Genomic DNA, 25329 nt, shown 5'->3' with positions numbered 1-25329 from the left:
TTCAAAATTATGCATGCTGATCACACTTGAATTTTCTTCAAATCTTAGGTCATTATAACAAAAATGAATGAAATAGAAAAAGCTGCAATAAAAATAACTACAAATGGGGCCAACACTCACGTCACAAGAGTGTTGTCAGGATGAAATTGAAATAAAAGAATTCACTTGTGATTTCCGTACTTTCTGTTACGTATGTTATAGCTCAACGAAAAAATTCAAGAGAGGGTATGAAAAACTGCTTTGTAAGTCATAAAGCAATATTCAAACAGTCACTTATCTTTAAATAAATGTAAAATTCCCATTTCTAAAATGGTTATAAATTAGTTAAATGAGCAAATCCAAACTAAGGTGAATAAGTTCCTCTTTCTCCTAGTCCCAACATCTACAATGAGAATTTTCAGTAGAAACATCCCAGCGCAAAGAGCTATCTCAGTGTAAACACAGACTCTAAACAAAAAAAAAAAAATGGAAGAAACATTAACAAATCAATGAACACAGTGGTATACTTGTACTTTAGGAAAGAGAAAAGTAACAATTTCAAAATCTGCAAACTCTTTCTATTCAATGAAAAAGAGAAGAAACTACTAGGTTTCATTTCTTTCCTTTGCTTGTTTAAAAAAAATATTGGACTTTACAACACAACAGACCCAGGATAAGATATCTAATAAAGTTTCATTGTTAACTGTAACTGAAAATCTATCTAATTAAAAAAAAAATATCTTTAACACATTGTCAGAGGTATAGTAAGCAAAGGGTTGAAGTTTGTTGTTGTTTTTAAAAGAACTAATCCCTGATATGAACTTATTTGCTTTTTTTCTTGGTTGAATTTTAAGTGGGCTAACTAGAAAAAAAATCCGCAAAACCAAAAACCTGGTTATTGAAGTTTTCTAATACTAAAGTCCAGTAGAATGACCAGGCTTACGAACCCAGATCCTGAATTACACTTATAACCCTATATATTTTCTACCCTTTAGCAAACCAACCAACCAACCAACCAATGAAAACTAGAGGAAAGGTTTTAAATAAGGATATAACAACTTATTGGAAATAAAAGTATGGCATTTTTAAAAACTATGGAAATAAATTGCAAGAAGGGAAGAAAAATGATTTCTGCTAAGCTTGCTGCATGATTTATAAACACCACACAAAAAGCAGACATGGATCCACCTAAATATTGTTATTTAAAAGACTTTGAAAGTAAAGACACCAATGTGGCAATTATAAAATACAGTATTTTCCCCAACCTTAGAGAGGCAAAAATTTAACTCTTTTATTTCATATGGCTTTCTTTGCAACATTTAAACCTTATAAACATGAGGAAAATTTACTTGAAAAAAAGAACTTTAAATCTTACTTAACATCCTTATTTAGGATTTGGAGGGATACCTTGTACAATTGTAAAATAAAAAGAAATTTAGGTTTCACTTTGGAAAGGGAGCATTGGAACATTCCATTTTACTAAATAAAGAAGGACCATGACAAATGGAGTAATAGCTCCATCTCCCGGAACTTTAAAAATTCTGCTTTTAAAATCAAGTGATGAAGCACAACATATGTGCAACCCGAAATGTTAGTATTAAGATTTTATTATACCACATCCTTATTTGTAGGCCTCTACCCGGAAACAGGCCCAAGCGCTGTTAACAGTTGGGGACACAGACTGAAACACAAAGCAGTTACCCAAGACGAATGCTCCTTCATCTGATGTTGGTTGCTGTGAGGGCCACTGGCATGGCCGCGCCAAAAGCAATTTTGGCAGAGCTGGTAGTTGTGGCACTGCTGGCATCGGTACCGGAAACCCATCATGCTCTCACACCGGCAATAGGAACACTCCACAGGATGGAAGACTTGGAGAAGGAACAGAAAACAGGGCAGAGTGAAGGGCAGGGAAGAAGAGGAAGGACAACAAGGAGGAAAAAAATCATTTTCATTTGCTAATATATCCATACAGTGGAAAACCAAATCTAATATTAAAAAGCCATGGTAAAAGCAAAATTAGAACTAGGTTCTAAATTGTCTCCTACTTAGTTAATTTAACCAGCCACTTACTACAATAAAAGGGAAAGAAAATAAATTAGAATAACATATTGTCAACTTAGAATACTACACTCCAAGCCACCTTAGAAAACAGTTAATTTCTTTTCTTTAAAATGAAACTCATGTTTATCAATATTTAGGTAAAGACACAAGTAAGGAGGCGAGAAAAGACTTCCCTCCAAAATTTCTTTTCGAAACTTACTGCTTACTGCTTTTTAAAGAGCTGTATCAGTGTTAGTTGTACGTATATTTGTTTACTTGACTAACATAAAATCTGTGAGAGCCAGGACGATGAACTCTGCATCTCTGTTACCTACAAATGGTATTTTACACAGTACCTTGGCCTGCATACGTTTGCTGAATTAAATACTACCACATACCTGAACATAACGGTAACTGGTAAAATATAAGTTAGATATATTAAAATAGCAGTTTTAGGTAAGAGCTCTAAGTAACAGCATAAAATAAAGTACTTCAGACCAATGAAGGGACAATGATTTGGAGGAAGGGAAACTCAGAGACCTGCCTCTCCAAAGCTATGTGCGACCTCACACAGCTTCTTACCTTATAAAAAACTGCCAGCTGACAATCAGGATTCATAGAGATTACTGGAATTCTCTAATAGCCTGAAAGTCTAGTTCACCGAGTAAGAAGAGGGCAATGCACACCTGAGTATTGTAGATTGTTATTTATACTTTTAAGTGTTGGTAGCGCAGTTGTTCCCTCTGGCAATTCAATTATGAACACAAGAAATGGAAGTCAACAGGAACAGTATTCAAATCTTCATCTAAAGGACTCTTTCTAGCACTGTGTATACAAAGCTAGTCTTACTTCAATTAAGAAGATTTTTAGTCCTGCTTCCAAAAATGTATATTAACTAGAGAATCAAGACTCAAAAAAACAAACAAATAAAATTGAGCACTAGGTGAGGAAAATAATATTATAACAAGATCACTACAGACTAAAAGAAAAGTAAAATAGAAATGGGAAATCAAAAGGACATACTTCCTCTATGAAATTCAAGCTTTTGTCATCAAAAAATTCCTAAGGACTCATGAAAGTGCTAATAAGAGTCTGTGCTCCAAATTAAAACTACACAACCTCACAGACTTCCATCACAGAACATACTCCCAAATCACTCTGGAACTAACAATGCAGCCAACCATTATAATTTTTCATAATAAGTTGGCATTAATATTTAATACATGTACATTAATATAATTAAATAATTCTGATAATTCTAGTTGAACATGTGTGTTATGTGATTTTTCTTCTCTTCTAAATCAGCAACGAGCCAGGGCTTACATTAGTCAGTGGAACGTGTGACCAGGTGGAAAATGCGGAGAAACAAAGAGGAAAGGATCAACAAGTGTGCTGGCTCAATTATAAACAAGATCAGGTTTTGGTAAAAGTTATTTTCTTTTTTTTGGAAGAGTACATAATGTGGTAGTTATCTTCTTATATACCATACACTTCAATTAATAACCAGTATAAAAAGTACAACTTTTGCTTAAGCAAATGAATATTTGCCCTTATAAATAGTAACATCAATACAATTCAAGTAATGAATTTCATAGAAAGGGTCCAAAAAATAACAAAAGAAACCTAGAAATACCATACAGAATTTGTTTCCTGCCATAAAAATTAAGATATATAGATAAATGTTAGTATGACAGGTAACATATTTTATTTCTAGATGTTTCAACGATTTCATAATATTTCTCTGCCTCTGAGAAAAATGATATCACTAACCACATAAGAATGTAATCAGTAACTAACACACCACATACAAGGTCACGAAAATGTTCATCTGAACAATACATCCTGACAAACAAGATTTTCTCTACTTGGTAGAGCAGATTCAAAATGATTTTATGAAAATGAATTAGATATGAAACTACTAAAACATTTAAGACTATAAAAGTTGCCCTCATTAGAACTAACAGTACTATAATAATTTAACAATATATATCTCTGTCCAAAACTCCTGTTAAAAGATTTAGCTGTTTTGGTCTAGGCAAGAGATTCTGAACCTTTAAGAAAATAATCTTGATTTTAAGGTACTTGTGAACTAAAGCCAGAGTTGGGCAAAAGACTGAGAAGTTTGAAAAGTATGGATAGGAGGAGGAAAAAATAAAAAGAGTACGGGAGTGTATTTTGCTCTTACAAAGGAAAGAGGGAAGAGGACTGCTCTTCAATGCCTCTCAGCCACTGCTGGTTCTCTTGTGTGCAGTGAGGAGCGACAGACAAGAGCCTTGAGAGACGGGAGATTACATAGAAAAACCACAGCCTTTCCTTTCATAAACTCAAACAACCTGAACAAGGAGATAAACCGATAGTAACAGCAGAAAAAATTAAGAAGATACTAAGAGGTAAGTACCATTTCAATTCCAAGTGAAACAAAGATTTAAGTGAAATTACTGAAAAGGATAGTCAAATACTGAGAGTAATTCAAGGTTAAATAGTCAAGGAAAAAACTGAAGAAATGTGAAAAACAGGACTAAATTCTATCTTAGCTATTTTCCTTTAAACGATTCCAAAATACAGTTTTAGTGATGGACATTGCATATAGCCAAGTGTTTAGATCTATGATTTCTATAAATTAAAGGAAAAAAGGAAGCTATGGCTAAGTCAGGTGGGCTTGAGCTGGAAACAACCACCGGGAACCTCAGGGCACGGGGTGGGGCGGGGAGCCAAGAGTATGAACCACAAAGTTTTATGACCCTACATTATTACTTCTTGGTAAAAAGCACCCCCCCACACACACCCCTTTTTTTTTTTTTGAGAAATATTCTTTTGAAGGCTAAAATCACAAATTCAAATGACCGAGTGTCAACAAATGTCAATTATAACTGTCAATGACAATAGCTAAGGGCGTTACAAATACCATTAGTTCTATACTTCCTATGGCATAAGTTCTGCTTACCATTCTCAACATGGGCAAGCCTGTGCATGAGAGGTAGCCAGACAAGGCACTGAGGAGGAGGATCGGCCATCATCGTGTCTAAAAACGTATTTAGCATTATCTTTTTCTGTAAAGAGAAGAAAAACAAATACATTTCATACTTTTCAAGTATCTCTGAACTCTAAGATTACGTTAATTTAGGATTCTCCCAAACAAGTTATAATGAATTAGGTGTGGAATTTTATAGCAAAATAAAATGCTTTACATTATGACAGACACCACTACACTATACTACTACACACTACCACTCTTTTCAAATGCATTTCCACTTACATTATTTTATGTGAGCTTTTAAATTACTGCATAAGGTAAGTAGGTTAGGTAGTACTACCTTCATTTTGCAGATGAGGAAATAAAGGAACAAATCATTTAAATGACTTGTCATGGTTTTGTCCAAATCAGACACAGGTCAGGACTAGAACTCAGGTGTCCTTCAAATTACTGTTCCTGCTATCCAGTGGGGGAGCACCCATCCACACCTAATCATAAAACAACATCAACGAGAACAGGAACTACGGCTGTCTGGTTGTCTACCATATTTCCAGCATTCATTCATAACAGTGCAGGGCACACAGCAGGCATTTAATAAGTAGTTGTTGAATAAATACTAACGTGAGAGAGAAACACTCTTAGAAATCATTTAACAACTTTCTCATTTACAGAAGACAAAACTGAAGCTCAGAGTGGCAAAATAATTTGCCCAAGTCACAGAGATAGTTATAAGGATGAGATTAGAACCTAAATATCCAAAAGTCTATCACGGTACTCCTTCCATTTTACCATCTCCCTAGCAGGACTGCATTTTTCTGTTCTATCTTTAAAACAAAATATATTAAATAAATATATGGTAAACTTCCACTGTATGGGAAACATGAATATACTTCCATCCCATGTGGACACAGAAAATTAGAAAACAGTCTAGAGAAAACAGTCATATGATGTGCATAGAACAGATTCTCAACAATATTCCAAACTAATGAATTTTCTTTTTATTTCTTCTAACCCACAAAACACCTTTCCAGATACAAAAGAAAGGAGGAGGAAAAGGCAGTGCCATACAACTAGATGTAAGAGTTCTATAACTGTAACCTGGCTATCTAGGTCCCCACCTCGAACTTTATTCCAAAAGAAGAACAAACAGAAAGGCAAACACAGGAGAATAGAAAATGCACTGCACAATAAGTAGGCCTCTTCCAAGCCCTGGTCCCACCATTCAAAGTGTGGGGTGGGGGAGACACTGAGTATTGGGGATAGGGTGAAGCTCAAAGGCACCCGGAATTTCAACTCACTCTCTCCCAAGCACCTGTGTTCTCAAGCCCACCATTTTACTTGAAGTGAAAAACAAGGGCATAAAAAAATGTGTTTCCCCATAAAAACTTAAAAATATTTTATTTCAGGGGGGAAAAAGTAGAAAAGGTAAAATTGGTTAGAGTTGACCTAAAGATTTTGCCAGTCGATTATAAAATAACTTCCATTTTACCACAAACATATTCAACACAAATTGGAAGCAAGGCAGTGTGGTGTTTCACCAGGAGCATGGCAGCCTCCAGGATTTCCATGTGATCCACCACGATACCTTCCAACAATGGTCCCACCGTGCAAACATGAGACCACACGACACAGACTAACTTCTGTGTATCTTTTTGGCAACTGTGAGACTCCTGATTCCAGGATATATAAACAGGAAGTCATTCTCATTGAGAATAATCTTTAAAAGGAGAAACTGGTAAATAGAGAAGAAAAAAGGGAGGTAAAACAGATGGCAGAGCAAGAAAGAGGCTTTTTGCAATAAAAACCTGAAAAAGATGAAGAAATATGAAGGAAAGTCTCAGGTCCAGGACAGACACTGTAGGCCAGCACGAACTGGCCAGATGGGGAGAGGCAAAAAGGTTCTGAGATATATGCAAGAGAGTGATAACAGTATGACGTCATCATCCGAAGGCCCTTTGTATACTGCTGTGCATTTGTGATGACCCTTGAGAAATGGCTACTCAAAGAGGCTCAAGTTTTCCAAAGTGTTTTCCATCTCAGACATCTAAGTCACTAATGTTTCTGAAACCTCAGTGGAATCTGGGAGGAATAAATGAACAATATTAAAAACAAAGCCAGAAAGTCACTGAACTTTTGAATGGAAGTACAGACAGGGAAACTGCCTCTTATGATAGATAGATAGGTAAATAACTGTAACAAATCAAAATGAAATTAGGAGTATCTACTTCAAATTACTGACAAAGAAGATGCCAGGAAGCTCTATCTAGTAAGAGGTAGTAAACAAAAATTAGATGTATCATATTATTTATTATAAATTTAGTGTTCAATATTTTGTATATCTTCTATTTGTTAAAAACTACTTTTTTACAAATCCACTTATGATCCTAATGCTACTTTCTCTAAAAAGTTTTGATTCTCCCATCATGGAGGTATTTTTCTTTGTTTAATATTCAAGATGAAAAGGAACAATTATATTTGATACCTCAGAAGACCCTCATAAATTCATTCAGGATCAGTATCCAAAAGTTGTCCTCAGGTCATACTGTAATTTGAAGTTTTCCAAAAGCATGAGAAATGAAACCAGAACTGTGTCCCAGTGCTCTGTTTTCCATTAGCCATGTGATTCGGGGAAAATCACTTAACATTCTGGTTTCAGTTTTCTCATCTTTTAAGGGCTAGAGCAATGGTTCTGGAACTGTAGTCAGAGGCCCCCCTGGTAGGTCCCTAAAACAATTTTAGGGAGTCCATGAGGCCAAAACTATTTTTCAGAATAATACTAAGACATTACTGACTTTTGCAATCTCATTCTCTCATGAGTGTACAGTGGGGTATTCCAGAGGCAACATGGAATATCCACAATTCTCTGAAAAAGTTATTAAAATACTCCCTCTCTTTTCCAACTATATAGCTGGGTGAGGCTGGATATTCTTCCTATACTTTAATCAAAACAAAATATCACAACAGAATGAACAGATAAGTAGATATGAGAATCTAGCTGTCTTTGACTGAACCAAATCTTAGAGATTTGCAAAAATATAAAACAATGGCATTCTCATTTTTTTGTTTTACAATAGTTATTTTCATTAAAATATAGTATGTTAACATGTAATCGGTTTATCATTATTTTTAATGATTTAAAAATAAATTTTAATTTATCAATTTTAATTTTTAATATGGAATTACTGATAGATATAATCCACACAAACAAAGCCTCTTTGGGGTCCTCAATACTTTTTATTGTAATGAGGTCCTAAGACCAAAAAGTTTAAGAACTGTGGCCAGCTCACAAAATTCTGTGCCTTATTAAATAACTGTGAATGATAGGTTGGCTCTTTTTTCTCCCTTTTTATTTTATTTTTGCTCGAATTGAACACATTCTTTGCATTTCTCCTTATTTTTATAACACAGTATTTATAACAAAACTGTAATAAAATTGCAAATAATGTAAATTCCCACAATTCTCATTTTTCTGTATTTCCCTCTAAACGTATATATGTTTCCATGTAATTACGTGCATATGGTAGATAAAAATACATAATCTGTTTTTTCACTTAACATTTTATTAAATCTTTTACTGTTTTGCTATAAGGTCTTCATTTCTAATCATTTTAACAGCTGCCTGATCCACTGAGCAAAAACGCCATTTATGCCTTCCTCAAACACTGAAGCTGTTTCTATATTTGTATGTATGCACTCTCACATTTTTTTCTTAGAAAAGTGTTTGTTTGTTACCTACCTACCCACCCTTTGTCATTCTAATCCTCAGTATTGACAATTTATTACTCTAGATGCCATTCTCACTTCCCTCTTTCCAACGTTGGCTATATCTTTCCTGTTTTAAAAGAGAGGAGGAACCATCTCTCAAAAATGAGAAATCAAGTATCACTAAACTAACATGAGAACACAAATAAAGTAATTTAACATTAGATCATCATAGCTGCAATTTCCAATCTCATTATTTCCATTAGAAACTCCAATTCCCGGGTCCGGCCCGGTGGCTCAGGTGGTTGGAGCTCCATGCTCCTAACTCCGAAGGCTGCCGGTTCGATTCCCACATGAGCCAGTGGGCTCTCAACCACAGGTTCCCAGTTTGATTCCTCGAGTCCCGCAGGGGATGGTGGGCAGCGCCCCCTGCAACTAAAGATTGAACATGACCCCTTGAGCTGAGCTGCCGCTGAGCTCCCGGATGGTTCAGTTGGCTGGAGTGCGGGCCCTCAACCACAAGGTTGCCAGTTCGACTCCTGCAAGGGGTGCTGGCCTGCGCCCCCTGCAACTAGCAACGGCAACTGGACCTGGAGCTGAGCTGCGCCCTCCACAACTAAGACTGAAAGGACAACAACTTGACTTGGAAAAAAAGTCCTGGAAGTACACACTGTTCCCCAATAAAGTCCTGTTCCCCTTCCCCAAAAATCTTTAAAAAACAAAATTATTAAAAAAAAAAAATAACTCCAATTCCCTTGTGGGCAAGAGGTAAATATTTCTTATCCATTGCCCTATCACTTACTTGGTAATCAGTTAAACAATATATGACATTTAGCTAACAGAATGGAAAACAACATTTTTAAAAACTTTTGGGGGATCAAATGTATGGTGATGGAAAGGGAGCTGACTCTGGGTGATGAACACACAGTGTGATTTATGGATGATGTGATACAGAATTGCACACCTGAAATCTATGTAATTTTACTAACAATTGTCACCCCAATAAATTAAAAAAATAAAATTAAAGTATAAAAAAAAAATTCCTAACCCACAGAAACTATGAGATAATAAATATTTGTTGTTTATAAAAAAAAAAACTTTCAAATAAAAATGTTTTCATGCAAACTTTTTGTATAGTTATAGAAATATTTTACCTGACCAGGGCAAAACTACATTAACTCTTTATAGGACCAGTACCATGGGTCAGCCTTTAAATTATTATTAGATGCTGAATTTGTCCACATCAAAGATTTATTTTGGACTTTGAAAATTAGAGTACTTTTAAATGAAAAAATAATATGTTTCTGTGCTTTTTACCAGAGGTATTTTTATTTATTATAGCTAAAAGAAAGATTGGAAAAACTCCTCAAAAATTCTGAAATACTTCATTTTCCTCATTGGAAAGATCGTTTCATTTGAGAAAATCATGGAATAATATCAATGAAAACAACAACTTGCAAGCACATGCATAAGCTTTCCATCAGAATTAAAGTCAAAGACACTTTCTCATGCCTATTTGATTTAAAATCATTGTTCAATTAATCCAACAAATACCTAGTCAGCATCAATCATTTTCCAGACACAACTATCAAGGGGACATAAAGCTGAAGGAGACCAAGGTGCATCCCTCCAGGGCATAAGTGGAACTGCAGAAGAGGGAACAAATTAATCCTACATTGAATGAGTCAAAGCATCAAAGAAGAGCATCAAAGAGATTTTAGCTGGGATTTTAAATATGAAGCCTGTTGGAGGAGAGAGAGATAGTCAGGGGTTAGGTGCATTTCAGTGAGAGCTAACTGCATAAACAAAGAAGTATGCTACTTTTGCTCACTCAAAATGCACACTACTCAACACAAAAGAAATGCAAATCAAAACTATACTGAGATAACATTCCTCATCTATCAGATTGGCAAAAATTCATAAATGTAAGAACATATGCTGTTGGCAAGACTGTGGAGAAATAGATGCCCTTATGTATCATTGGTGGGAATGTAAAATGGTCCAGCTCCTGTGGCACTGTGGTAGTATCAATCGGGAATGCAGGGGAATAGCTCGGCTGGGGTTAGATGGATAAGCACCAGGTGTCATGCTAGAAGCACTATCCAGTAGGCAACAGGAATCAGGAAACGTTTTTTTAAGCAAAACAGGGACATCAACAGAGCTGTATTTTAAAATGATGGCAACCCAAATTTGCATATGATTAAAAGGAATAATAAAACAAAAGCAGTATCTGAGCAGGCATCCTCCTCTCCTGAAGGCTGCCATTAGGCTACTAAGTGACTAGGAGAACAAGGTCTTCAGTTTTTTGGCGAAGAATTTTGCTGCTTTACCTGAAGACTAGTAAACTATAAGGCTCTAGGGCAGGCAGGGTAGCAGACATCCAGAATGGGAGTGCCACCAGTGAGAACCAGAGGAGCTGGGCCAATAGTCCCTAACACTCCGTGTCCAGCAGGATTCAGCCTTGCCCACGGGACGGGGAACCAGGACTGGACACATCAGAATGTGTTTTCAGCTCATGAGTAATAACTGAGGGGGGAGGGTACTTTTCCTATAGCATGTATACAGTAAGCATTGCTACCTCACAAAAACCTTTTTTAAAAAAAGAAAACAATATTGGAGCCACTCGTCATTACTATCTAAGGAATCATTTGCTAAGACACTCTCCTCCAGAGGCCCAATAAGAACAAAATCTCACTTCCAGGTCTCTACAGTTTTGTTCCATCTAATTAATGCCAGTGATACAGGCCTCATTATTATATATCTGATCATTACAAAATCCATTTTATATGCTGTATTTCATCCAATCTAAGATACCATCACTTGTAAGATGTGCCATTATTTTTTCTACCACTAAGAAAGAAAAATACTCAGCCAATTAAACTAACTCAAGGACTTAATTAACTGTAATCCTTCATGACATGTAAATCAGTCACACCAACCTCTCGATGAACTGAAATATCTTTCACCTATTCAGAAGGATTTGGCAACTTTGTCAACCTTCATTTCTGACAAGAAATTATTTTGGTCATATCTCAGTAATAAAAAGATAATACAGCACCATCTATTTATGGATATCTTTCTTCAAAAAAGAAAACATTTAGTAAAGCACCTGGTTGTTGCTTTGTATGAAAGTAAGCAATTCCTCCAATGAAGAATATTGATCTCACTGATATCAAATTTAGTCCCTTCTGCTGTGTGTGTCCATGGCTTTCTGTGCTTACAATAACTTTTTGTTCAACGCCGAATCAGAATGTACTCTGAGGACATTTGAAATAACACATGCAGTACCAAAAGTGGACATGATTTAGCTGAAGTGATAAGAACAGCTATGACCAAGTTTATACATCCACAGGAAATGACAACACATCATAAACACTGCCTGGACAACTGCAATTGTAAGATGCCATGGGCTATATGAGGTATCTTGGTATCAGAGATGTTAAGGTGTGAAAAAAGTCTCTAAATCAATGAAACATGGTAATCACCCTCGTTAGACAGATTAGACTGGTAATGAAGGGTTGCTACCGAGGACTATAAAATCTGCTTCATTAGAATACTATGACGTACACATACACACATATTTATGTGCCAGGCAATTCTTGCCAAACTTTAGTCAATGCCCAGGAAAACAGTCAAAACATTCAGAAAATGTCTCATTTCAAAGATACAGTGGGGGGAGTGGTGGGGGAAGGAATTCTGGCACAGAATGGAAAAGGATATACTGGTCAAAGTATAATCAAAGGCCATCTCCAGGCATGAAATATTCTTGCTCTTGTGAAAATCCACCAACAATAATGTAATCTCATCTCTACCCACTTCCACCTCCCCTATGAATCAAGGAGAGTGTGGCACAGTGTCCAATGACATGCCAGCAACAGTATCTCCTGCAACATTCATTGCAAGACTGCATCTACTTTTTTATCTCACTCTCTCTTCTCTCACTCTGTGCTCTACTTATTCAGGCTTCCCTTCCATAATGATCGGATCAAATTTAAAGTCCTCTGCAGGGTGGACTGAACTCTTCAAACTAAAGTCAATATGAACCTAAAAAATAAATAATAAAACAAAGAGCAATCATCTTTCTAAGGAGAAATACAACATACCCCCAAACTCTGAAGTTTGGAAAAACTGGGGAGAAATTTAAATATATTCACTGCTTGTTTTTAATAATGTTTATGTCTCTCAAGTCAGTTTATTAGTTTATAAACACTAAAGACTCTTATTATTTCTGGACTACCCACCAAAAGATTCAGCTTGAGGTGCTTTATTCAGATAATAATCACAACCACAAATTTACAACTATAATTTTTCTATCATTAAATTCTAGTTTTATTATTATGGACACCTCGGATGCTTCTGAGGCCGATAAAAGCATTCTTGTAAGAGTCTTTCTGTGGACGTAAGTTTTTATTTCGCATGTGAAAAAACTTAGTAGAATAGCTAGGTCAAGGGCAGGTGTCTGTTTAGATTTAAAATGAACCACCAGGGCTTCTTCCAAAGTGGCTTGTATGAGTTCTGGTTGTTCCAAATCTTCGCCAATATCTGGTGAGAGTAATTGAATTTTAGCTATTCTAGTAATGTGTTCTGTTGAATTCACTTATGCTTTTAAATTTTGTTGTTTTTAAAACTACTAAGCTACATAAATCCACATCCCTTATTTTGGGTTAGTTTGTAATTAATAAATATTTTACGAGGAGATACATTCAGACTATGTCAATGGCCTATTTCCATTAATCCTCCACCCATTAGTTTGAACACATTTTTTTGTTTTTTAATTCCTTGCTTTCCAGAACTTCTTCCAAGTGTGGCATCTCATCTCTACTGAAAAAAAATGGATGCTACAGCCTGTGTCCACTCTGCTGTGAGTCCTTTGAGGCACAGTTAAGATCTTAGGAATACACTCACAGCAACCTATAGGGAAGGGCCACAAAAAGACACCCACATATAATGAGGAGACCAAATCTATCTTTCTTTGATATGAAAATGGTAATGTACCCTCGAGGGATTTGGGGCTGGCAGTTAGGAGCTGTACAATATTGCTTGTGTTCAGTGCTCAGGAAATAATGATCCAGTACCATACAGAGCTTTATATCAAAATTCCTGTATTTCATGGTTTAAAGATCTCAGGGACAGTCATAATACAACTGGTACAACAACACAAACACTTCATCTTGAAAATTTTTCTTTACATTTTTAGTAATTTAAAATAGTTCAAATGTTACCATTTTTTCAGAAAAGACTCCCTTCCACCCCCTCAAAAGAAGAGTTCTCAGGTGAATTTTTTTATCCCCCCTCTTTTAACCCCCTCCCACCTCTACCCCAGACTTAAAGCTCTGTTTGCTCCCCTACTCAGGATCTGTACCTCTAGTCTGAAGCAATTTGGTGAAATTTGACAAAAGGTGGAGAGGTGGATGAGTGCTCTTCTAGTCCTAGATTCTGTAACACTGTCCTTACCTGCTGTGGAAAACAGGTGCGGACTGAGTGCTCTGTGTAACCAAAAGATGGCCCTTCAAAGACAGCTGTTGGGAGCTTCAGAACTTCCTTCAGAAACTGGTCAAACTTGCTAAATATCATTAAGCCATTGGAATCTGACATCTGGGAGAAAACATCTATGAGAACAAAACCAAATAAAGTCAAACTACAAAGAAATATCAACTCTTTATAAATGGCTCTATGTCATTTGCATACCAGTCAAAAAGTATCATTAAAAAGTACCATAAAGTTACCATGATTTCTAGTTAACATATATTCTCATTCTTAGTATTAACATTGTGAGGTTACTTCATTGATGCGGCCCCTCTCCCCCACCCACTTAATATTCTACCTAAACATCAAATCAAATAACCACTCATGTATGTCTACCTGCCTACTCTTTTTGAGTGTACATACTGGATGATGTATAACTTTTTATTTATTTATATCTCAGTTTGTTCCAAGAAGAATTTGTAGCAGCATATCTTTATCTCTTTATATATATATATGTGTATATATATATATATGGTGTGTGTGTGTTTATATAAGACACATGCATGTTTGAGTGTATGAATATATTAGCATATTGGTGATGGGGTATGAAAGAAATTGTATTATATTTGTATATTCATGTACTAACAATGTTAATATAATCCCATGAAGCAATCAACTGGGAGAAAGCACACAATATGTTTAAAATACTCCATCTAGTGAGTCCAAGCAGAATAAAAAGAACTCATATAAATTCTTCTATCACAAGATATTCTGACACCGTAAGACCTGATTTTTACATAAAATCTGACCCAAGCAGATGGGAAAAAAAGTCTCCAATAATACTACTATTTCTTTATCTAAATGGAGAAAGTTTCCTGTCTCCAGTTACTTATTCCTCTTTTCTCATCCATAGTTGGAGAGAAAAAAAACTAGGAGCTCAAAAACAACTTGACAAAGAAACATGACTTAAACTTCTTTTCAAACTACTGAGCTTCCTTACAAACAAATTGGTGAGTTAAATATGCACATACAAAAAAATCATTTCCTGAGGCCTTTCCAAACAGCATTTTGAAAAGTCATATTCTATATATTCGTAATAAATAGGTATATTAAGAGGTACATATGTAATAGATTTATGTAATGTACATTACATAAATGTACATAAATATGCATTACTCTTTAGGTTCAGTTTGGAGAAGCTATCCAAAGGCACTAGGTGTAGGAAAAAGAACATTCAAAATACATTAATCAAAGAAAGATAAAATGTTAGATTACTGACTCCACAGGGTAACTTTTAAGGCATCAGAAAACAGGAGATTATCAACAGAATAAAAATCATCAGTATATCCTCTCGTGTCAGCTGCTAGTTTGTAGCTACAGGAAAAGTATTAAATACCCATATGGGTGGGAAATATTCCACAAAAGGCTAACAGACGTATGGTACTAGCGGAAAGTAAAAGCAATTAATTAACCAATACTGTGCATCCCAAATTCTTGTTATGAGATCCAAGTACCAAGCACTCTGCTAGGTGTTTTGAAACATAACAAAGAAGTATGATACATGGTTCTGGTTCTTATCCCCCAAGAAACTTTCAATGTAGCTGGAAAAATAAGTTAAATATGAAACAAGAAGAATTAAGTGCTAAGCTGACTTTCAACAGAACAGAAAGAAGAGAGGCATAAAGATATATTTGTCAAGCCTCAACATTTGCCAGGTATCACAATAGGTAACTATGGCTGAGTCTGACTGTAGCCACCCAATATTCTTATCTCCTTCTTCTTTAGTAATAGAACAATTAATTTTATTTTGTGCAGTGATGTACTCAACCAAGAGATTAAACTTCACCACCTCCTTGTAGTAAGTTGTGGTCAAGTGACTAAGTGCTGGCCAATGAGACTATAAGCACAAGGGTTGTGAGGGACTTCCTGGAAACCTGGTTAAAGAAAGCTGACTAAGCTAGAAAGTAGACCCTTTTTTCCTTCCTCCTTTTGCTGTCTGGAATACAGCTATGATGGCTGGAGCTCCGGCAGCCATATTGCACCACATGGTAGTCTAAATTTTGACGTACAAATCATTCACTACAATCGCAGAAAAGGCCTGGGTCCCAGATGAACATGAAGCTACCATATCAGCCCTAAACTACCTACTCCTGGACTTCTTTTACATAAGAGAAAAATAAACTTCAACACTGTTTAAGATACTATAATTTTAAGTTTCCGTCTTCACGCAACAATCCCTAAATACTAAGTGCTACTATACTTTATTAAACATTACCCCATGTTACTTTCACAAAAAGATGTGTATGTGTCTGTGCACACGTGTATGCACATAATTTTTAAAAATTTATAGCTAAGGAAACTCACTTACTAAGGTTAACTTGTTTAAGGTCAAAAAGTTAGTAAGTGTCTAAATCAAATTTTAAACCCACACTTATCTGGGTTTAGAATTCCATCACATCACACTTCTTCAAAATACAGTTTAGAATAGATACCAAAACACATAGGCAGCGTTGTCAAAAAAGGAATTTAGAGGATAGGCCTTGAAAGATAGGATTTGGAATGATGAGGTCAACAGAGAGTGGGAATGGGTGTTTGGGGACCAATTGGCAAAGAGACAGAGAAAAGTCTTTAAGACAGAGTGTATCTGTTACTGATCATAATAAGCAGGAAACAGCACATTGAAGAGAACCTTCTAGGATAAACTATTTATATTGAGAAATAAAGGTAAATAAAGATTAAATAAGAAAAGCAAGTTATGAACGAAAGCTTTAAATGAGGAAAACAATTTGGATTCGTTTACAAGCCGTTAAGTAGGGAAGAAATACTTAGAAAGCTAGGTTTCAAGAAAATTAGACTGGAAGGAAAAAAAGAAAATTAGACTGTTAATGACTGGCAGAACGAACAGGAGAGGCATAGGATTGGAGACATCAGCTAGAAAAACTTGTAAATAATAAATAAATGAAGAAGTGAAAGTCTGGATTACAGTAGTGACAGTACTGGAGCACGGTCAAGTCCAAGACATTTCAATGCAGGAAACTGCAGTTGATGGTAAACTAGATTAGGGAATACAGGAATTTAAAAAGTTAGGATTCAGGGCAGCCAGATGGCTCAGTTGGTTAGGGTGTGGGCTCTTGACAACAGGGTTGTCGGTTCGATTCCCATGTGAGATGGTGGGCTGCACCCCCTGTAACTAGGATTGGGAACGGCGACTGGACTTGGAGCTGGGTTACACCCTCCCGGGCTAGATTGAAGGACAACGACTTGGAGCTGATGGGCCCTGGAAAAGCACACTTGCCCAATTAAAAAAAAAAGTTAGGATTCTTCTAAGTTTCTAGCTTGGGAAAACGCAGACAACCTTGAGTGAAATAAATATACTGAAGATAATGATACTTAGCTTTGAACATAACTGTATTTGAACTAATCAGCAAATTTCCAAGTGGAACTATCCTGCAAGCAGTTAGAATATTGGGCCACGGTTTGAAACTGCAGATACAGAGCTTTGAAGATATTACCAATTATGTGAATAACAGGCCCTCTGAAGGAGGGAAGAGCATAGTGACTTAATTTTTAAATAGCTGGCTGATATTTTTATAATGAGGGAAATAATCATCTATTAAATCTGAATGGAAACAAAGGGTCCACACGGGATGTGACAGACACTGCAAGGTGCCTCTGCTCAGCATCTACTTTCCTATTCTCACTCACCAGCGGAACCCCGATTGTGTTTACAATGGCAATGTGCTTCACCTAAAAAATGACTTCACAGCCTCTTTCACACATTGTAACTCTGGAGTGGATTTCTGAAAAAGCTTTTGCTTTCCTGATAGGGGCATCGCTTTCTTCCTTCTGCTTGGAATGAGGACACAAGGCTCAGCGTAGAGCAGTCACTTCTGATCCTAAGGAGAAAAGCCATATGGCAGAGTAGGAAGACCAGAGGAAACCAAGTCTTTGATGACGTCCCTGAGTCATGGTACCAACTTTCAACTTTCCAGCGTGTGGACTTATTTTGACATGAGAAAAACAAATCCCAATAGTTTTAAGCCACTGTTAGTCAAGTTTTCTGTTGCCACTCAATGTATTCCTGAAAAATCAGCAAGTTATTAACTTATGGCCATTAATGGTAGAAACATCCAAGACCAGAGACTTGAGCTACGAACTCTATAAATACGCACATATACAACTTCACAATCACAAAAACATGTGAATACACCCACAGCAACAAATCTACACCTCACTCAGAGCAATAAAAGGAAGTGATTGGGTAGTGAAATGACTAAACTTCCCCACTCAATAAAGTATTATTTTCAGTTACATTTAGTTACTATGTCATATGATAGATGCAAAGTAGTAAAAAACATTTTTTTTTTAATTCAAGGGAAAAAAACCTTAATAGGCCCACATTACAATAGTAAAAGAATAAGCAGCAACATGTTGGTTGGATGGTTGGTTAGTTGCTTTTAACACGAGAAATACTGCTAGACCCCCAAATTGAAGACAGAGTTAAATAATTACTTAACTTAGAAGTCATTACTTCTTGTGTTTCCAGATTAAGAAAGTATTTTTTTTTAGATCAGGCTTCTCTTATCTATAACAAAAATACTGAAAAATGACTACTAATTTTTTTTATCTTAAATGCAGTATAACAATGAATCTAAGTTAGTGTGACTTACCATATACCTAGGTAAACATATCTTACCAAAGAAATAAGAGACAATAAATATATAGTCAATAATGTTGTAAAAACTAGGTATGGTGTCAGGTGGACACTAGATTTATGGGGGATCACTTCATAAATTATATAAATGCCTAACCACTGCCCTGTGTATCTGAAACCAATATAAAATAATATTGAATGTCAAAAACAAAAAAGAAACGAGACAATAAAATTTGACAAAAATATCCAAAAAATTAAGCACATCCTCTAATTAAAGCCCTAAACCCTTCTGTCATTAGGGACTAAATTATTTCCCAGATCACTGGTTAATGTTCCCAGTAATTCTCTATTTATATACCTCTGCAAGAAAGTATGCTAATTCCCCATCAGTTGTTTCCAGATAAAAATATAGGCTTTCTTCCTTGTGAAAAACCCACAATCAAGCCCTTAAATGCAAATGTGTACAGGCTTTTAAAAACATTCTGTCCTCTGTGTAGTGGCAAAATAATGCTACTATTATGCCATCCCCACGTGCATTTCGATTTTTTTTTTCTGGTGGTAATAACTCTGGTTTTACTCATTGCTTCTGTCCATCTGTCCACTCCCTTTGCCCCACCCCCCACACGACCAACCATACACTTTTGAAGATGACAGGCTGGTAACAATAAAGACTCAAGTCTACAAAGGGAAAACTATTTTCCTTTATATGTTAGCTTTCCCTGGCAAACGACTCTTATTCCTTGTCACCTTTCTATCAACTGAACAACCTAACCCACAGGAACATGTATACACATCTCCATGTTAGTAAATACCTACATGTAACTAAATCCAAGCACATATTTTCTTCTTAAACTCATGAATATCCCGACATCATTCATTCAGTCAGAGTGAGGCGGGAGGATGGCAATGAGCCAGCTTGGGCTTCTGGGGCTGACTCAGCCACAACTACCTTCCACAAGGCTCCAGGTCTCCCTTAGTTTTTGTTTGTTTTACTTTTTCTTATTCATAAAATGCAGATTCAGGACTTAGCTCTTATCTGCTTCCATTTCTAAAACATTTTGATTATATGAGAAACGTAAACATGGGCATCACTCATTCAAATTAAACAGTCACTTCCATCTAATCAAGAGAAGGAATGGTTAACAGACAGCAGCCAGAATAAATATGCACTGACAGGTGGTTAAAAGGCTAGAGCACAGGAGGCTAAATTTTGAACAGGTAAAACTGCTTATTTATAACTTTAAAGGTTGGCCTCCTACAGTCTGTTAATGAAACATCAAGGAAGCAAACAGTTGAAATGTCAGAACTATTAGTTCTGGGTAAAAACAGAAAGAACCACAAGTCATAGTTTCTCTAGCTACTCAAAAGTGTTGTCTGTCAAAAACATGCGAAAACATAAGTGATGCAAATGATTATTATTATAAAACCATGTTTATGCTACAACCAAGAGAAAATACCTGTTATCATTTTGGTATATTTCTTTCTTTTTCTATGTGCATAATAAATTTTTGTTTAAAACTGTCTTACATTTATTTTGACCTGAAACATATTTTTAAAGGCATTATATTCAATTATGCGGGTATCCCAAAATTAAACTGAGCTCTCACTTTTGGACACTAAAGCTGTTTCAAGTTTTCATATATTGTAACAATTGTTGCAATAAATGTACATAAAACTTGGGATATACCTCTGATTAATTCATCAGGATAAATGCAAAATGGATTTGAATATTTTTACAATATACTGTCAGACTGCCTTTCAAAATGGTAGCACTGGGTTTTTAAAGAATTTAAGAATAAACTGCATGAATCATCTGCTCTTATCTTTTAGCAGATGGGGTTTGAATAAGAGGAGATTAAGTTGCTTAGAAAACAAATAGCAGAATTACACAAAGTAGAGAAATCACATAGAATTAAGTATGATTTAATAGATAACGGGCTTCACAGTCTGTAAATTTTGTTCTCCGAATTATTCTTTGGGTTTCTGACATTATTGAGTTCTGATCATGCTTATAATTGAAGTCTGTATTCTGATTCTAAATCTTTGGTACTATATTTAGAATCTTACCCTAAGTTACCTTTGAATCTAGGATACAGTCCCAAATGGCCACCCACAACAGTGAACCATTTCTATAAATGAATAATATCTGGGGACAGAAACTCTCTTAAAAGAGATCTGGAATATCTAATTAAGAAATATTTCAAACTGAAAGCACAAATATTGGTTAAATCATTTCAAATGTTATCTTGACACTAAAACAAGAAAATAAACAAAAAATATGTATCAAAATTTAAAAAGGAGAATGGAGAAAATCATAGGAAAATAATTAAAAGATAAAAAGCAGAAAGATCAAAATAAGAAGAAGAAAAGTAGAAACACTAAGGCATATTCTATAAATTAGAAAACCTCAGTTAAAAGAAACATTAACAGAGGTAACGACAGAGACTAGACACAGTCATTGGCAGGAAGGTGGAGAAACTAAGAACAACATAAACAATGAAATAAATAGATAGAAGAAAGTGAATAAACGGTCAAATATCATTTGATGTTACAACACAGTGTTACATCTCACTTCCAGCTACACAATTATTCAGCCACTTCAACTAAGCAGGACCTGAGAACTAGAAAGCCATGGAAAAAGGGATTCTCACACCAGCCAAAACGGCGAGTCATACTACAAAAGCTCCTGTGCTTCTCTCATGGTATGTGAGTAATCACTTATGTCCTTACTTTAAATAAAATGCTAAGAAGCTTGGTATGGTTCCTCTGTCAGTAGCCTATCAAAAGTAAATCAGAAGCAAAGAGATTTGTAGAGACTGGTACACTGATAATACCATCATATCTACCAGTGATAAAGGATGGACACACACACACACACCCCAACACTATCACGGTCACCACCACCACAACCAACTACAACAACAAAAACATAAGAAAAAGCACAACAGTTTAAAAACATGAGATGGGACAAACAACCCAGAGCCTCACATTTAGCCCTAAGTCATCAGACAATGACATCTGTAAGAGATGAGAAAAAACGTTTCAGTTATGATCAGTGAGCTCTGTTTAAGACGGGAGGTACAGACCACATTTAAAGTGGTCTCGACCCTGAATGATTAAAATTTAAAAGTGGAGACAGGCTTCAATACCTAAAAATTTCATTATCTTAAACATCTCATCCTCTAGCCAAGGAAATTATGGTACAAAAATAATGAAACAGAGTTACAGATGGTAAAGAAACTGCAACTTTGAATATGAAGAAGATAAATAAACCATGTTTTAAATCTCTCTGAATAATATAAACATGGTAATGAGTGACCTAGCGTGGCTTGTATCTCATCAATCCATACACAGTGTGCAATGACCTGGCATTCCGAGCACACTGACATGTCACATTTGACTGGACATGTGTACTTTTGTGCCACTTGAATACTGGTCACTTGTGTTCCTCCACGAAGTTCAAAACCCACATCAAAAAAAACAAAAAAAGGGGCTGGCCCGGTGGCTCAGGCGGTTAGAGCTCCATGCTCCTAACTCCGAAGGCTGCTGGTTCGATTCCCACATGGGCCAGTGGGCTCTCAACCACAAGGTTGCCAGTTCAATTCCTCGAGTCCCGCAAGGGATGGTGGGCTCTGCCCCCTGCAACTAAGATTGAACACGGCACCTTGAACTGAGCTGCCGCTGAGCTCCCGGATGGCTCAGTTGGTTGGAGCGCATCCTCTCAACCACAAGGTTGCCGGTTCAACTCCCACAAAGGATGATGGGCTGTGCCCCCTGCAACTAGAAAACGGCAACTGGACCTGGAGCTGGGCTGCGCCCTCCACAACTAAGACTGAAAGGATAACAACTTGACTTGGAAAAAAGGCCTGGAAGTACACACTGTTCCCCAATAAAGTCCTGTAACCCTTCCCCAATAAAAAAAAAAAAAAAAAAAAAAAAAAAAAAAAAAAAAAACCCTGCTATTATCTGGACCCCTTCCATATTTCACGTAGCACTAAAAGTTGTATTTTTCCACTAACAGAACAGAGAATGGCAGTAATTTTAGTACTCAGTCAACAATTTATATGTGGCAAAATTTTGGCACTATGTGCCAGGTACCAGCTCTATGTAAATGTAACAAATTTAAACATAGAAACTTAAGGACTCCAGGGTCATCTAGAATGTGCATTTATATAATCGATTTTCTATTTTTATACTAGTTTCCCCAGTACTAATAAAGATGCAATGCATATTCTTTATCTCTTATTATCATCATTAAAAAACAAAATCCCAACTTTTTTCTTTGTGTTTGAATGAAATATAATTGCATTTGTATTATATTATCTTCCTCAGAAAAACACCATGCTAGAATTTTTAAAAATTACGAAATTTCAGCCCAAAAGAGTAATATTACCATATGAAAAAAACTCAGAACTGAGTATTTAAGTAAAACTATGATTTTTTTCACTACAAAAATTTGTTTTACTTAGCAGCTGATTTTGAAATGAAGACAAACCGGATAACAGTTTAACCAAACATATTATCTAAGATCTTTCTTTAGAATATCGAAATCTGTATCTAGTGAGCCATCTAGCTTTCCAACTTTCAATGTCATGGTAACATGTTAAAAAAAGCACAGAAAGCAAATGCACCTCTGAAGTAACGTGGCCCAAAAGCTTGTATTTGAATCTGATCAAGCCTCCGTATCTTTCAATTAAACCAAAAAATGTAGGGCACAGAGGAACATCATGGGGACGCAATCATCAAAATCCAGCCTATGAGAAATGTTACAGGACAGATGACCCAGTTTCTTCAACAAATCAATTCAGAGGGTATCTCAACACTTCAATAACACCCACAGCTTCAATCTTACCTTCCTGAAACCTGCCAGTTTCCTACTCCATGGCACTTGTATTATGGTACTTTGATCACTGTACTGTATCATATGTGTCTCTCCCATTACAGGACGAGCACAGCGGAGTACGACAAAGGAGCTTAGTACAGGGCTCTGAAGCTAGACAGCCTGAGCTGAAATCCCAGCTTCATCCCTCAGTTAACTCATCTATAAAATGGAGAAAAGACCACCTGCTATGCAAAGAAATTGTAAGGATTCAAGTGACAAAATATATGTAAAGCACCTAGCACAATGCCTGGCATATCTTAGGCAGTTAGTAACTATCTATTGAGTGAATAAATGAAAACCATAAGCAGAAAAATTAAGTAATTGTGAATTTCACCTCTGATTTCATCTAATCTCCTTTTTATAGTATCTACTAAATAGTAAAATGCCAAAATGGCCAATAGTCAGAAAAAAATTAAGAAAGATAACTGAAAAAACAGGGTGTCAACTTCTAAATAACTGTGCTTGGCTCTATGGTTTTAAGAAATAGTTTAATCACAGCAAATACCACTTGACAAAGAATGGAGTTATTATATTACGAAAAAGGCTATTCTTGACGAAACCTGGTAAGAGTAATCAAGTTCATTTTCTAACCAAAAATAGTCAACCTAATCATCTTCAAGCATAATTTCTAATAATATGGAAAACATTTTTTAAAGGATTTTTAAAATGTCAACATTACTGTTCTGAAGCTCCTCAATTTTCTTGCTTTAAAAAAGTAACACCAAACAAATTAATTCACCCAACTTTTCCATCTGAACAGTAGGTGGCATAACTTAACATACTTTGAGCCAGGTGAGTGATACAGCGGTAGTAAAAAACAAAAAAGGTTCAATATAGCATCATCCAAAATTCTGATAACATTCATTTATAACTCTTTCAAAGTCCTAATTTGAAAACAAAATCTTTCAAATAATACGAAAATACTTACATCTCAATTTGTCCAGCATTTTTCCACCACACATGGTTGCTAACATAGCTTTAACTGAAAATACCGTCAACTTGCCTCGGCCCTCACTGCAAAATAAATTATATTAGAAACAATTGCTATCTGGAACCACAAAAGGAATCAAATGTATCACTAAATGTCAAGCAACCAGTAAAGTGGCCCCCACCCTCATTGCCACTATATTACCTTGGATTTTTAGAAACCTTGGATTTTTCCTTTTTTTTCCTCAGGAGAATTAAGGCTTCATCTGTGCTTAGGTGAATAGTGCTAAAACTTAACTTGAATTGTTTGGAAATGACATTTATAAACATTCTGTAAAGCAATTTCTGCTGGCTGTGTAGGCAGAGGCCAAATGGATGGACCAGAAGTAAATTTCCTATAGACTTAGCCCATTAAATCCACAGCTCAGGCATTTTTAAGTATTCAAACTGAGGCTGTTTTGAATAATAATTACAAAATGTGTCCTTCCATCACGCTATTATATAATAACAACACTTGATTGTTATGTACTAAACCAACAGGGTGCACGCACACGGCTATAAAGATTTTATAGGACATTCATCTTTGTTTTTACTGTGACAACATTTATGTTACCATGTGTTTATTCTAAGAAGCTCAATCACATCTGCCTCAGAGCTTTCCATACCACAATTGTGAGAAAAGTGAAGGGTGAGGGATGGCACTAT

General features: G+C 35.9%; 1 protein-coding gene across 9 annotated transcripts in view; it reads right to left on the bottom strand.

The window, feature by feature from the left end:
• DTNB (dystrobrevin beta) overlaps window positions 1-25329 on the bottom strand; it is a 203981-nt gene that overhangs the window by 117241 nt on the left and 61411 nt on the right. For all 9 annotated transcript variants that reach the window (XM_033124923.1, XM_033124921.1, XM_033124920.1 and 6 more), the window contains 4 exons: window positions 24626-24711; window positions 14150-14304; window positions 4964-5069; window positions 1681-1847 (listed from right to left, as the gene is read on the bottom strand). In XM_033124923.1, the coding sequence (XP_032980814.1) occupies window positions 1681-1847; window positions 4964-5069; window positions 14150-14304; window positions 24626-24711 (514 nt within the window). The remainder of the gene's footprint in view (window positions 1-1680; window positions 1848-4963; window positions 5070-14149; window positions 14305-24625; window positions 24712-25329) is intronic.

Source organism: Rhinolophus ferrumequinum, chromosome 13 (genome assembly GCF_004115265.2).
Source record: "Rhinolophus ferrumequinum isolate MPI-CBG mRhiFer1 chromosome 13, mRhiFer1_v1.p, whole genome shotgun sequence".
In the NCBI taxonomy this organism is placed as follows: domain Eukaryota; kingdom Metazoa; phylum Chordata; class Mammalia; order Chiroptera; family Rhinolophidae; genus Rhinolophus; species Rhinolophus ferrumequinum.
This window is presented reverse-complemented; position numbering and strand designations above follow the sequence as displayed.